We start from the raw sequence: 15,354 nt of genomic DNA, 5'->3' as shown, positions 1-15,354 counted from the left end.
AAAAGATACAGGTTAGACAAAATAACAAATAACAGAAATACGCATGAAAACATATCAAAGCCAAGCCAAAAAGTCACTACGTGGGTAAACAAACAAACAATAAAACTGTATCACAAACAATGACAAGGAATAGGGGTCAGGTATCAAATATTATCATACCCTTGCAAAAGATTTACACCTTACAGGCCAAATGCCACATAACACAGTCTAATAACAACATGAGAGTATCACCACCCCCCTTGACCACATTTTAACAAAAAAGTAGAGCACTTTATAAAGGTGCATCATATTCTTCATCCTTTCCTCGTATTTATTCCATATTCCAGGATAATAATGTCTCCATGTACACCACCAAACATTAAAAAGTGGTTTTATGGAAAATAACATGAATCACTGAACCTTTAAGAGCAGTTTTGGCACTGCTTAAGTACATTTCCAGTTTAATTGATTAAAGTTTTTTTTTTTTTCTAGAAGAATGGTATCCAACTATAAATGGATAGGAATCATTAAATAATAATAGTAATAAATAGGAAATATTAAATAATAATACAAAATATATAATATTTAAATCTCAATCAATCAATCAATCAAGTTTTTTAAGGTTTGTTGCGATGCGTGAAAACATTCATGTCTAACACTGGTTGTATTAGCATTAGTGTAATCCTTGTAATCACAGCCCTCTTATCAGTATCAGTATGTTGGCACTTCATGATGGCAGTTCCATACATCATATAATGAAATGGCAATAGAGTGCAACAGTCAGGTTGTGGAAGTAAAAACTCCATTCATTTTCTCCATGGGGAAATTGATTTTGAATGATAACTTATAAAGACAGCCCTACTGTGAGCTACTACGAAGCTGTAAATCCATGGTATTTGCTTCTGCTGAAGCCGTCAGCCAGCATTATTTCAGCTTATTTTGAAAATAATCACGTTTAACAGTGGAATTCCTGGGGCCGGATTCACACCTCAAAGCCTGTCTTTTTGCACTGCCTGCAGACTACCGTAGTTATCATAATAAGCGCTCAGACTACTTTCGTCGCAACTGGCTTGAAGGGGGTTAATCACTCAGCGCAGTGATTTTAATGTACCAAGTCAAGTTAAAATAGTTATTTTAAAAGAGCCTGTCTGAAAAATACAGTGGTTTTTCTCATTCATTTGCACATTTTTCTTGCGCTATTTCTAGAGTGCATGCGTCCTGTATCTGTGCGTGCTGCCTCACTAGTTCTAGCTAGAGTGACTGCATAATTTATCTTATAAATGTTTCATTAATTCGGCTGCAGGATCAAAAACTACAATACCCATGATGCTGTACAGAAAATTACACAAATCAGAAATATCTCTTTAGCTCCACCCACTCCCATGTAGCACTGCCAATGACAGAATTGAGTCGATCTCTTTACATTCTCAAAATAGTTAAATGTATTATATGCAAGGAACTGTAAGGTACTGTAATTGTAAAGGAGTAGTTTTATATTTCTCCATTTTAAATTCGATGTCATATGCAATGCTTCATGAGATTGTAGTTCTTTCCCTCACTAAAGCCATTAAGCACACAGTCTTGAACCTAATGGTGGGCGATATGATCAAAATACTACATAAAGTAATCAAATGTATAAAACTAAATTAAATATACTTTATTCATTATATTCAATATATTTATTCTTATTAAAGTTACAAAAGTGATTCAGTCAAGAACAATGAGAGATTTTCATTTTTTTTGTTGTTTGATTAACATTAATAATTTTGTACTGTAATAATTTTGTAATAAACTTGTGTATTTTCTAACTGTTTGGGCCCTATTTTAACGATCTAAGCGCATGGTCTAAAGGCGCAAGTTCACTTAGGTCGTGTCCGAATCGATTGCTAGTTTAACGATGGGAAAAATGGTTGGCGCGCCAGGCGCATGGTCTAAAAGGGTTGACCCTAATCTCTTAATGAGTAATGGGTGTGTTTTGGGATTTACGTGCATTAACTCAATTTAACTCAACACATACCCCTTTTCCACCAAGGCAGAGTTGGTGCTGGTTCGGAGCCAGAGCCTAGTTTCAAATCGGTTCTTTGTTTTTCCACCGCCAAAGCACCAGCTCCGAACCAGTAAAACTGGTTCTTAAGTAGCACCAAATCATTGCAGGGTCTAGAACGGAGCCAAGAAAGAACCGCTTGCGTCAGGGGCTGGGGGCGGGGTTACCGTGACCAACAAGACGAATAGAAACTTGTGACCGCCATTTTTAAATAGCAGCTAGTCGAGCTAATAGCAGCTCGATTATAATATCCGTCTATGTAAGTTACGGCGAGCTGCACGAACGCGTTGGATTCCGATGTATTTTTGTAAACCCATGAGCATCCATAGTATTGCAACGTCCGTTATTGTTGATGGCTTGTTCGAGATGCATCGGAGCGGCGAGGACCGATCAGCTGCGGGAGTGTTGTGCTTTTAGATCGCTATCCCAGTGCTTTGATGTCATGCGGCGATCGATCTGCGAGAAGCCGATGCATCTCGAACAAGCCTGGCGTGTTTGTGTTCGGCGCTACCGCACTAGCGGTTGCTGGGCAACATGAGACGTATACAGTGACGTAAGATCTGGCTCTGTTGTGGCTCTATAGCCGGTGGAAAGGCAAACCGGTTCTTAGTAAGCTCGTCAGTCGAACCAACTCTGAACCAGCTCTGGCTCTGGCTCTGAACCAGCACCCGGTTCTTGTTGGTGGAAAAGGGGTAACATTAACTTCCCTTTAAATGCAAGCTGACACTAAGAACGGGTCCCTCGCACTACTGGCCACTGGGGGCGAGTATACGGGAAGATACCGGCTCTACACGGAGGCTATAGAATCTAGCGAACGTGTTAGGTGTCACCCAGCCCGCAGCTCTACATATATCTGTCACCGAGGCGCCTTGAGCCAGCGCCCAGGAGGAAGCGACACTTCTAGTTGAGTGTGCTTGCAACCCGAATGGGCAAGGCACGCCTTGGGCTTCGTAAGCCAAGGCGATGGCATCCACTATCCAGTGGGCCATCCTCTGCTTGGAGACAGCCTTTCCCTTCTGCTGGCCTCTGTAACAGACGAAGAGCTGATATGAGGTCCTGAAGCTTTGCGTTCCGTCCACGTATAACCGCAAAGAGCGGACGGGACAGAGAAAAGCTAGAGCTGGGTCTGCCTCCTCCGAAGGCAGAGCTTGCAGGTTCACTACCTGATCCCTGAAGGGAGTGGTAGGAACCTTGGGCACATATCCAAGCCGGGGTCTCAGGATAACTCAGAGTTGGCCAGCCCAAATTCTAGGCACAATTCGTTGACCAAAAATGCTTGCAGGTCAAGTCCCATAGAAGAAGAAGTCCCATATCAGCTGGACCACCTGGGGATGGAGACGCCACTCTCCCGGAAGTGTAGGCTGTCGGGAAAGCTCGTCGGCTGCACGATTGAGCATGCCAGGGATGTGAATGGCACGAAGTGACCTCAGATGCTTCTGACTCCATAAGAGGAGATGGTGCTCGAGTTGTGACATGCGGCGGGAGCCTAGACCACCTTGACGGTTGATGCACGCAACGGTCACAGTGCTGTCCGTATGGACCGGTACGTGCTTGCCATGTAGCGGCCCATTGAGGCGGCCCAGCACAAGGCATACTGTGAGCAACTCGAGGCAATTGATGTGCCAATGCAGTTGAGGCCCCGTCAAGCCTGAAAAAGGCTTGGTGGCGTCCCCGAGCCGCACACTGCTGCCCACTGGCGATGGAAGAGGGGGAAAGGAGTGGCATCCGTGCCCTCTTGTGACCCAGAGATGGAAGAAATTGCTCTTTTATTGAAAACGTTGGTACCGAGGAGCCAGCGGCAGAACAGAAACAAAACGAAACAAAATATTCTCCACCCAGCCCTCCGAAGAAGAGCAACTTCCTCCATTGCTGGTTCGCCCGTCTCAGGGCCGCTTACCCTTACGCTTGCCACCGGATTTAGCGGGGGCCTGGACGGGCTGGGCGCTCCTCTTGCGACTGGCCACCTGCTGACTGGGTGGAGGCTGCTGGTGCTTAGGCTGAGCAGGGGTGGAGGCGGCCGCAGGGGGGCACCCTCACCAACGAGTAAACTGGGTGGAGGCAGCAGCTGGTCGTCGGGGCAGGATGTGCTTAATCGCCTCTGTCTGCTTCTGTGCTGCAGAAAACTGCTGGGCAAAGTTTTCCACAGCGTCGCCGGCCTTGCAGGCAGGGGCGTTGAGGAACTGCACTTTTTTGGGCTCATGCATGTCTGCTCTTTCGTTGCCTGGAGGGCGAGGTCCGTCCCTGTACGCAGTTCCTGCATAACACCTGGGTCAGAACTACCCTCATGCAATTCCTTGAGCACTTTGGCCTGGTAGACCTGCAGGAGTGCCATGGCATGCAGGGCGGAGGCAGCTTCTCCACAGGCTGAGTAAGCCTTGTCCGTGATGAGAACTTACACGCCCGGGAGGGGAGGCGTGGATTTCTCTGCCAGGAGGTAGCGGCCTTGGGACACAGCACAGACCCCTCCACCGGGGGGATCCCCACGTAACCCTTCGCCGCTCCGCCGTTGAGGGTAGTGAGGGAGGAAAAGGCACCAGAACGGTTTCGGGCAGAAAAAGGTGCCGTCCATTGTGCCGGACACTGAGAACCAGCACGGGCCGCACCGAGATACCAGTCGTCCAGCCGCGAAGGTTCGGGACACGGTGGAGGGTTCCACTCGAGCCCGACACCTGTGGCGGCACGGGAAAGCATAGCCGCGAGCTCTGGGTCTGACTCGGACAACGATGGCACACCCGAAGGAGGCAGCGCAGCCGAGTCTTCATCCCCAGAGGACATTAGCTCACCCTCTAATGCAGCGACCGACATTTGATCATCCGGTGGAGCTCAAAAAGGAACGACTGGGACCGCCATGGACGGCCCAGCGTGCTCTCTTGGGGGCTCCATGGGTGGCGTTACAGAGGAGTGAGGGGCCCGAGGAGACTGGCTCGGCGGGTTACCTCTCACTGTGATCCTTAGGTCACCAAGGCTATTAACCGAAATAGGCTTAATTCTGCTGGGCAGAAGAAGCGCTAGATCGGGGGAATAAGCGAAGAGGCTCCACCTCTTTCGAGGTAACGGAGTCTCGACCGTAACACCGCGATGGTCATGTTCCTGCAATGAGAACATGAGTCATCAATGAGTGCCATTTCAGCGTGCCTATAGCCCAAGCACGTGATACAGCTATCATGCCCGTCAGCCGGAGTCAAACATTGGCCGCAACCAGAAACACATGATCTGAATGACATCTTGAAAAAAAAACGCAGACAGTTCGTGTTAGCTCTTTTAGAAGTGCTCTGAGATGCTGAACCGCACAGGGAGATAGCCGCGGCTACACACCAGGAATGCAACCCAGTGTGAGCACTCACTCTCAATCGTCACGCCCACCGAACCGACAAAGCTGTTAAAACAGCTGTTTATGCTGAGAGAAAAGACGCAGAGAGATCACGACCCTCGCTGTCAGCGCTGTCACACCAACACCACAAACCAAAGTTTCTTCTTGGCAGAGACTCGAAGACACTCAGTAGATCTTGCAGGAGATAAGAACAGCATACACCGTCTGGCTCCAAAGCGAAAGACAAGGATGCGAATGCACCTGCTGCTCGTTATTTGCTCGCACGCGATGCACGTGCAATTATCGCATGCCAATGTGTATTGGCTCGTTTAGTTTCACTCGAAGTAGATAGGCTCTCGCAAGCGATCCTCATTTGTCAGAATCACTTCTGACTCACGTCATAGTGAGCTGACGAAGGGGAACTCAAATTTGACACATTTTAATCACCACAAACTGATTCATGGCTGTAGAACATTTTATATAAAAGGCCTGTGAAAATAATTCCTGTAGTATTAAAAACATCTGTGCTGAGTTTGGGAGATTGCGGTTAAGCAGAAAGCAAGTGAGAGAGAGACCTTGTCAGTGTACGTGGCACTGCTTGTCACCAGGAGTGGAGTGAAGAGCTGGATGATGTGGTCAGTACTGAGGATTTTCTGTTGTCGAAGCTGAAGGAAGTGCCTGAAGCAGCAATCCCACAGCAGAACGCTTTCAGCTGACAGACACAACCTACAAGCCCAAACCAGGACAAACTAATTTAACACAGGCACATAATTTCCATGATCTTATCTAATTATGACAGTATGAAAATAAGAAAAACATATCTATAAGTATCACCTGTTATTTAAAAAGCCACTGAACAAATCTGCATGCAAATAACCACATTGAAATACAGCAAACAGCAATACATTAAAACTCAATTAAAATCATTCTCAAAATAAATAAAAAGGGAAAATAAGACTCTTGGACTGCAATCATACTTTTTAATGCATTTTTTTATTTAATTAAAGCTGCCAATATTAGCCGATGATATTATTCAAACAATCTCTTGCTATACATTATACTGTATATACATAACAGTGAAACAACCTGAATAGATGCTATGACTCCAGAGAACAGCAAAGCACTATACCTGATCTGTTCTGGCTTTGTAGCTGATGACCAGTGTGTGTTGACTAGATCACTGGGTAACAGGCATCCATGAGACAGATTGCAGGACAGCAGGGGCAGCTGCTGCAGAACCACAGCACCACACGCATGCAGATCCACACCATCCAGACGCCCACACTGACCACATATACTGGGGAAGGCATGAAGAAACAGGCTAAAAATGACAATATGTGGAGTGCAGGCACACACATTTCAGCTTCAGCTTTGAAAACCTCACTAATAATGCAGTATTATTAAGAGTACTTTTAGATTATTACAAATATTCTCCATGCCTTCAATCTACACAAATAAACACGGAGAGCAATAAAACACCATTGCAAAATTGTCACTGTGATCCAAAGCCCCTTAGAAACCAAGATTTATTGCTGGAGTGTTGTTGTTGCCAAAGTAATGGCACTTAATTTATAGTGAGAGCCCTTAAAAGCAGGATAATGCAATTTCCACTGAATCTGTGAACACTACACCACCATGAGAGGTAGCAGACTCAAGCAGGGGACAAAACATCTTCCTTCTCTGACCTGATGATATCACTGAGTTTCTGCTCATTGACTGTGCTTTTGTAGAGGTTCACGTCTTTCTCTCCGAGGCGGCGCTCAATGCTGTCCAGAAGAAGACAAAATCCTTCCATGGAGAGCCTGGAGAAATGTTCAATAACAAGAACAAGAAGGTCAATTCGTGGTTTATACTGTTATTGTATACAGCCTTATTAACTTATGGGGCCCTATCTTGCACCCAGCGCAATTGACTTTGTACATAGACGCATGTATCATTCCTATTTTGCACCCGCGCACAGCGGACTTTTCCCTCCTCAGACGCACGTCGGTTAACTAGGGAATGAACTTGCGCTCCCCGGGGCGGTTCAGCGCAAAGAGGCGGCGTGTTCCGGCGGCGCAAACGTTCCCTCATGCTATTTTGCAGGTTTAGAAAACAATTCCGCCACTGACCGAAAAAAACTAGTTTAAAGTCAGTGGCGCGTTGCGCATGTTATTCATATGCTATTTTAAGGGCGCATGCTTGGCCATAATCAATGTAGCGTGTGCACAACGCGCATACACTTTGATTCTCTCATCTAAACAGAAGCAGCAGTTTTCATTTTTGCAAATCATACATTATTAAAATAGATAGATAGATAGATAGATAGATAGATAGATAGATAGATAGATAGTTTATTATAAAAGCATACATCTAGCTTACACATTTACCCAAATTATTATATGCCTGTTTAACCGAAGTTAATTTGGGTGTGTTTCTCCATCCTCAACGTCACTTCTCTGTGTTTTACGGCCCTGATGAGAACGTCAGTCTCCTCGGCTGTGAACCGCTCCTGGCGCGCGTCTGGCAAATCCGCCGTTATAATAGGAATCCGCTAGCGCGCCTGCTCTTAAAGGGAATGTGAGATGTCGCTCTGATTGGTTTATTTCACGTTACGCCCAAACCACACCTATGAATAATGAAGCTACTTCAGACCAACCCATTTTAGATTTGCATCGGGCGCAAGAGTCATTTATCCCGCCGGTATAATAGCAACAGCGCCCAAGACCCGCCCACAAAGTTACTTGCGTTTTGCGCTTGATACTTGCGTTTCAGATCGTTAAAATAGGGCCCATGGTGTTTTTCCTCTTGCATTAATGTTACTGAGACTACATTTTCAGCCAGTTTTACTTGTGTAATGTAACACATTTCTGAGTAAAATAAGGATGTGAAATTTGAAAAATAGGGTGGCATTATCCACTGGGAATTGACATTATCACAGTGAACATTCCATTCCATTCCAAGGAATGACCTTTCAGACCTGAAAGCGAGTTTGCAGTGGATCATGGAGGACTACTTTCCTCCAGAAAACCTCCAAAACCCACTTTTAAGGGAAATTTAGTACCGAGATGAGGAGGCTGAGGGTTGAGTTCACCCTCGACAGCACCTAGACTTATCCTTTCCTTTTTCATATCTACCATTATTTGCTGTTATTGCTTTCACATCAATTAGCATTAATGTGATTTTATAAAGGCTGCATTATCTATAATAGTAGCATAAGGCAATGCCTACTTTTATCATTATCCAATAGCCCACAGAAAACCATTTTAGAAGTGGAGCATTTAATTACATTACAAGGTTAGAAAAAGACATTTTCTTCCCATTGCACTGATCCCCAGTAATTGTCCAGGGATGTGTACTGAAAATGAAAATAGAGTCAATTCTGATTTTGTATTGAATTTAAGTATATTAAACACATATTGTATCAAGTACAACATTTTTTTATATATATAAATACATTTATATTTACACTTTCAAAGAATAATAATTAAAAAAAACAAAACAAAACAAAAAACATATTGTTCTTAGGTTTGGCATTGGATGGCTGCAGAAATGTGAAATATTGTTTGTGGCTCATTTTGTTCTAGCGAATCCATATCTTTCACACTGACGTATTAAGCACTGGGTGGCCCTTATAGAATAGCTTCTGCAAAACCTAAACCTAAACCCAAATCCTAAAACCCCCACCATATAAAATGGCCAAAAAGAATTTATGACAATCTATAATGGGCCCTGGGGTCAGGGGCCACCAAACAATCGCTGCCTCTCTTTGGCAGGTTGTTTCCTGGAAACACCCTGATTAAGCTGCCTGTGTGAATTATATCCATGACATTCTGTGGAGCACAATCCATCTGGGCAAGGTCCCCCCCCCACATACATCCCTCTGCTCCGTCATCATCTTCCCACAGTGTATTCGCCAGGGCTCTTCAAAACACCTAACACACCCAAACAGCAGCTGATTACAGAATATTGTTGGCAACATCTATAGGTGTTTGCTCTTGAGACCATTTATGAGGAGCATGTCCTCTATATTTCAGCTATTTGTTTTCTCCATAACAGCAATAATGGTTCCACTAGCATATATTCTAGTCCACCCTAGAGACAGAATGTAACAAGGGAACTGATGTGACTCTTTCTGAAAAGTAGATAAAACATGAAAATGACAAACTGAGACACAAATATATTAACAAATCAATCGGTGAAGATACAGCAGGATCGTGGCATCATTGAAAGGGCTTGACAACGGATCCATTACAGGGTGTTTTAGTGCTGGTCTCTCCTTTTACAAAGGTAGAAGTACAATGGGTTAGTCGAAAGATCAACTGAAGCACATCAAGATCTTTGAAAACACAAACTCGTACCATCATATGAGAGGCTGAGAGGACAGCCTCATGAAGGGAACGCTCGAAAGAATACAATGATACACTCTCCTCTCTAGACCTGAGCGCACGATAGCCTTGACTCCACTTTCGCATCACAAAATGTGTGACACAGTATTTGCTAAATGCTACGATTGATACTAATGGTTTCTCCTTCTCTTGCTTGCACGCACAATTACGTTACAAGAGCTTTGTTCTTAGCCAGGCCTCTTCACAAGGCCAAAAAAACTCTCACATTCATGTTTAACAGCAAACATTCACAAAGACGAATAATATGCCAGAGAGGTCACTACAAACCATATTCATTTAACAGACGGCAGGAAACGTAGTAGCCCAAGTGGTGGGTTGTGTCAATAAAATGTCATTTTAATCTATTGAAAGGTCTTAAATTACTAGGAAACACTTTACAATCACCTCCATAGGGAACCACTGGGGCTTTGCATGCGCATTAGCATCTAAAGTGAAGGGGTTGTTTGTTTTGATAGTCATCTCATTTGATCACAGGGCCTTTATGCATGAAGCAAACAAAGTATTCTGCCAAAAACGCAGAATTTGCATGCATACCTTTGTGCTAAATATGTATTCAACCAACTCATTAAAGTGGATAATCCACTCCATGTGTAAACTTGGCAATATTAATTAAGCAAGCTTCATTAATCTATTTATTCAATGCAGAAATAATAAAATAAGTAATAAAGAGCAAAAAGGATATAGCTGGAGTAATTAGTATAAACCTTAAATTACACTGTCCTGGAGGGTTATGAAGTTCGTCATGACACATTGTTTTAAATGCTGCATGTCATTCCATGGTTTCTTTTTCTAATGTGATGTCTATAACCACAGGAGCATGTTTTACGATAGGGTTGAAGGGACAACGCATTGGCAAATCTTACAAATCTTATTTATACTCTGCTTATACTCTACATTAAGTGGCACTGGAGAAAAAAAAAGTAGAAATAGACAGCTAATCCATTTGACCAATATGTTTTAACCAGTACTCACACTTTTCTACTTAATCGGTTCTTAAATATCGAGGGTACCGATAAGCATTGCCATTTACTGGAAACAGTAGTTAGGGTGTGTTCACACATGTAGTTCGATTCGCTTGGTTCGTTTGGTCTGGACCAAGAAAAAAAACAAAACAAACATTTAGTCCTGGTCTGCTTGGAGTTCACATTGGCATGTTTAACACCGAACCTAAAGATACCAAACCTAAAGTCATAGGGATACGTTCACAACCTGATTAGTCAGCTTTTTACGTATATTTTGCAACTGAAGTTACCGAACATCCAAAACAATGCTGTGTTCGGGGCTAAATGCACTCGTTGTATTTGCGTAGCCACATATGATGCAGTTTTGACCAGCTGAGAACTTGTGAAGAGCTTATAAAATGTGTAAAGGAGTCAAAACAGCGGCAGGAATCCCTCCGTCACACACAAACACGAAGATCTGCTGCTAGGAGATGCAGTTCTGATGCCTGTACCGAACTGTGATGGACAACATCGTGACAATGATGAGAAAAAACGGGTATGCTTGAGCATTCTGACCTTGTTAGGGTCACATTTTGTGACATCATGTACCGTTTTTGGTTCGTTTAGCTGTCTTTGATCTGTGTTGCCTTACCAGATAACACCAGAGTTCATTTGGAAGCGGAGCGAGACCTATCTTTTCAGCGGTTTCGGTCCGCTTGATTGGTGGGCACCAGGGTTCAGATGGCAGCATTCACATTTACTGTATTCAAATGAACAGAACTAACAGAGCAATCGCACCAGAGTTTGTTTTCATCAAACCAAACATGCCAAGTGTGAACACACTCTTAGTTACTTATTCATTTTGAGGTACACAAAAAGCTATACAGTTAGATATAGTCCCCTATAAGTCCCCCAAAAAATGTATTCAATATTGTGTCAAGAGGGAGAAATTAGAAACAACAAGGATTAAAAATCTGTTCGGCATATTATCAAACAGGCGTGTAAACATAATCTGTATTGGTATCAATCATAAAAAAAATCGATCTCTAGTATTCAGACATGCATGTAGCCTAAATTTATCAAGTACATTTTATAATGCAAATGCAAATGACCCAGCTTTTATATGGGCATTCAATTATAGATTTAATATGACACCTGTATTTTTAGATTTATCATAAGATTACATAACAGTTTACTTTCAAAAGTTCTATGTCCATTTGAGATGTGTACATATTTATGTTGTGTATATATTATAACTAGTATTGTATATATACTATAAATAGAATAAGTCCATACACATCATGCAGACCTACTAACTATCTGTCTGAGCGAAGCCATCATGATGCCCACACTTTCATTCTTCAGAACATTCTATGAAGTCAAGAAATAGTTGAGTCTCCTGGGACTTGGGGTCAAATCTCCCGAGAAGAAAATTGCTCCCTTACAGTATTATCTGGGATTAGGGCAATAATGTTGGATTCAGGGTCTGAGCCGTCCATACAAGGTGTCCTAAAGCCACAATTGAGCCCCGTTGAGTGAGGTTGTTGGCTGCAGAACCCCAGTTCATTATATCTGTACACCCATGATGTGCACATGTACACGCATCCCCCATCCCAGAAAACCACACACAGAGAAAAAAACCTCCCTGTTGTTGTGGTTTGAGTAGAAACTCTACTACTGACTGCATTAGCTGAGTGATTTCAACATGCTTACTAACATGCTGCAAAAAAAGATTTTCTTTGCTTTATATCTTGTTATTAAGTAATGCCTTCATGCCTTCTTGTTTTTGTTTTCTTTAACATTGGTTGGGATAGATTTACTGCAATAGAAAATACAGTACACAATAAAGTGCAAAATGGATTTCAACATGCTATGGTTGGCACAGATGGGCAGACTCCTGAACTCTTAAGTGGTGATGCACCGATGTGAAAATTGTGGCTGATACCGATAATAACCGATATTAATATTGCTGTTATGGCCGATATCGATATCTCTGTATAGAAAACAAATTTACTGATAATCAAATAAAGAGATATTTTCCAAAACACATTTTTATTTTTTTTACTTTAGAAATGACTGATATTGGGCACCTTTACCTGTGTGCAAAATATGTCACACATAGGACACACATGCATTATATTGCATTGCATTGCATATACTGTGTGCTGGTCAACTTGTCTAAAATTAAGAAACCCCTAGAAAACAGTAAAAAACCCACAAAAAAAACAGGAACATTGTGTACAATTAAGATAGGCTACTTAATTTATTATTCCAATATCCAAATATGATACTAAATCCCACAGGGAAAAGGGCTTCTATTTGTGACGTGCTGTCTTTGCGTTTGAACATTGCACATTTTAAACAGGACACGCATTAGCTGAATAAATGTTAGCCAATACAAACATATTTATAGAAAACAGTTGACAATGAATAGACAGGAGTCCAATAATAGCATAACGAATCACTTATTCTAAAAATAATATCAAGTATAAGTTAGACGAATCCGACATATAACGAGGGCTGTGTTAACAGTAAAACGTCCGTCATTTAACTAATTTTAAAAACACGGATGGATAATACAAAATGCTTTCTGACATTTTGACAGAAAAACAAAACAAGCAAGAACAAAATTTAAACTATAGCCCGTCAATTTTCATTTTACAATTATCTTCTCTCTCTGTGTGCGCGCGTCCGTGTTTTGAGAGAGCACTGATACAATGGTACGTTTTAATCTAAGTAACGGTCGCGGGGCCAACTTGATGTGTTGAATGCTCAGAGCACGTTATAAAACGTATTCTTAAAATACACATTTCTGTTTTAATAAATGCTCATAGTAAATCATAGCATATTGCCTAAAACATAGGTACAAAAATAATCAGTGATACATTTGCGACCCATTAAAAATTAGGTTCGCAATGGCATTTCAAAAGGTTGCATATGCGACCATTTTGGTCGCAGTGTAGTTCCCTGAACTAGTTATAAGCTTTACGTCCACAAATCAGCAACATTCACCGTGAACCGAACTGTGAATTTTGTGAACCGTTACACCTCTAAAAAATAACTAAATATACTTAAAACTAGATTCTTTAGGTTTATGTAAATACCATCAATCGGGCAAGACAAACAATAATAATTTAATATAAACCAATAAAACCAATATCTTAAACGGCACTTTAATCTTTTTTTACAATTTTGCTTCCGTTTCATTGCGACTTCATCATATCTTCTAAACTAGAGTAATAGTCAGGTGCATCTATATGATAATACTTAGATAAGTGAACACGATACTGTAATTGCATCGATAATGAGAAATCTGTTACTGTGCAGTAAACACACCAGTAGGGCCGGTCTTTAGGTCTATAGTTTCTATCTGCTTTCAGAAGTGAGAAAACCGTAGAGCAATCCAAGCAACTGTACCTGTTGGGGGATTCGAGAGGGTCAGGCCTTCCATACTGCCGTGTGTTGACCTGCTCATGTGTGCCACTGTTGGTTTGAATAGGTATTACACTCTCCTCTTGAATTACATCATCTCCTCTCCAGGTGTCATGCCCACTTTGACTCGGTGAAACTGAAACATCACTGTCCGTCTGCATCGAGAGGTCTGGTTTAATTTCACCAGCTGGATTGAGAATGCTGGGACATCTGCTGTTAGTGTGATCTGAAATGTGTATAAGACCACGATGAGTAAGTCTAATTCTTAAATTGGGCAAATCAATTTAAAAAGTGACAAACATTGATGAAACTTGGCAAGTCATGCCAATACATCTGTTTACTAACAATGTGGAATTAAAAGTAACTGAGCAGGAATTTCAAACCTGGATGATCTTGAAGTCTTGGCACAGAGTCACCTTCATCCTCTGCAGACACGTCCTCATCCTCATCTCCAGAGTTCATGTACTGTGAGGAATCTCTTAGATCGGTGGTATCAGGGGAAGGACTGCGGGTCGGACAACGCTTTAATGACACAATGTCCGCAGGCTTCTTCACGGTCACAGATAGAGAGGACACTTCAGCTTCCTTCAGGGTCACGTGAGGTGAGATTCGTTCTTGCTGCTCTCCTGCCCTCTGAGAGAAGTCCCAATCAGACTCCATCTGCTTTTCATGCACGTCACTCAAACATTTGTCCTCAAGGAAATCACCTGAGTTTAGAATGTTATCAGATAAAATGGCAGTGCCACTGGCTTTTGAAACATGGGAGTGCATACAAAGGCCACTTTGTAGAGGAGAGAGTGAACGATGATTAGGCATCAGCTCTGTCTGAGATGGTGAACGTTGATCATGTCTTGATGAGCGGCTGGAGGTCTGGTGACCCGTGAAGATGACAGCACTCTGTGATGATCCGCGTGTGCTGGGGAGCTGTAACTTGCTCAGGTGCTGTTCAAGTGAAACAATAGATATGGTAGATATAAGTGGTGGCAGACAGGAGTTGATGGCAATTAGGGCTAGGCGCAAGAACGATAATGATAATTATCCTGACATAATTTTCCTCTATAAAATTATAACAAAAGTTCGATAAGTGTTCAATATAATGTTTATGCACTATGCAAATAATGCTGGCATGCGTGTTGCAGACAGTCGCACTGGTGGCAATAACTGATAAGTGCTGCCATTTCTGTTTCGTATGAGAAACATAAAGGCGCACCGGGGTAAAAGGCACATTTTCCTTTATTATCCTTTAAACCACTAGATGGC

At 42.4% G+C, this 15,354-nt stretch overlaps 1 protein-coding gene across 4 annotated transcripts in view; it reads right to left on the bottom strand.

Annotated features, from left to right (window-relative positions):
- kiz (kizuna centrosomal protein) overlaps positions 1 to 15,354 on the bottom strand; it is a 37,906-nt gene that overhangs the window by 15,151 nt on the left and 7,401 nt on the right. For all 4 annotated transcript variants that reach the window (XR_014603926.1, XM_084096336.1, XM_084096337.1 and 1 more), the window contains exons 5-9: positions 14,478 to 15,036; positions 14,080 to 14,320; positions 7,019 to 7,135; positions 6,463 to 6,630; positions 5,909 to 6,059 (exon numbers count right to left, since the gene is read on the bottom strand). Coding sequence is in view for 3 of the 4 variants with exons in the window: in XM_084096336.1 (XP_083952462.1) it covers positions 5,909 to 6,059; positions 6,463 to 6,630; positions 7,019 to 7,135; positions 14,080 to 14,320; positions 14,478 to 15,036 (1,236 nt within the window). In the remaining variant the exon portion in view is untranslated. The remainder of the gene's footprint in view (positions 1 to 5,908; positions 6,060 to 6,462; positions 6,631 to 7,018; positions 7,136 to 14,079; positions 14,321 to 14,477; positions 15,037 to 15,354) is intronic.

This window comes from Abramis brama (genome assembly GCF_963993115.1).
Source record: "Abramis brama genome assembly, chromosome: 21".
Taxonomy (NCBI): Eukaryota; Metazoa; Chordata; class Actinopteri; order Cypriniformes; family Leuciscidae; genus Abramis; species Abramis brama.
Note: the sequence above shows the minus strand (reverse complement) of the source record. Positions and strands in the feature narration are given on the sequence as shown.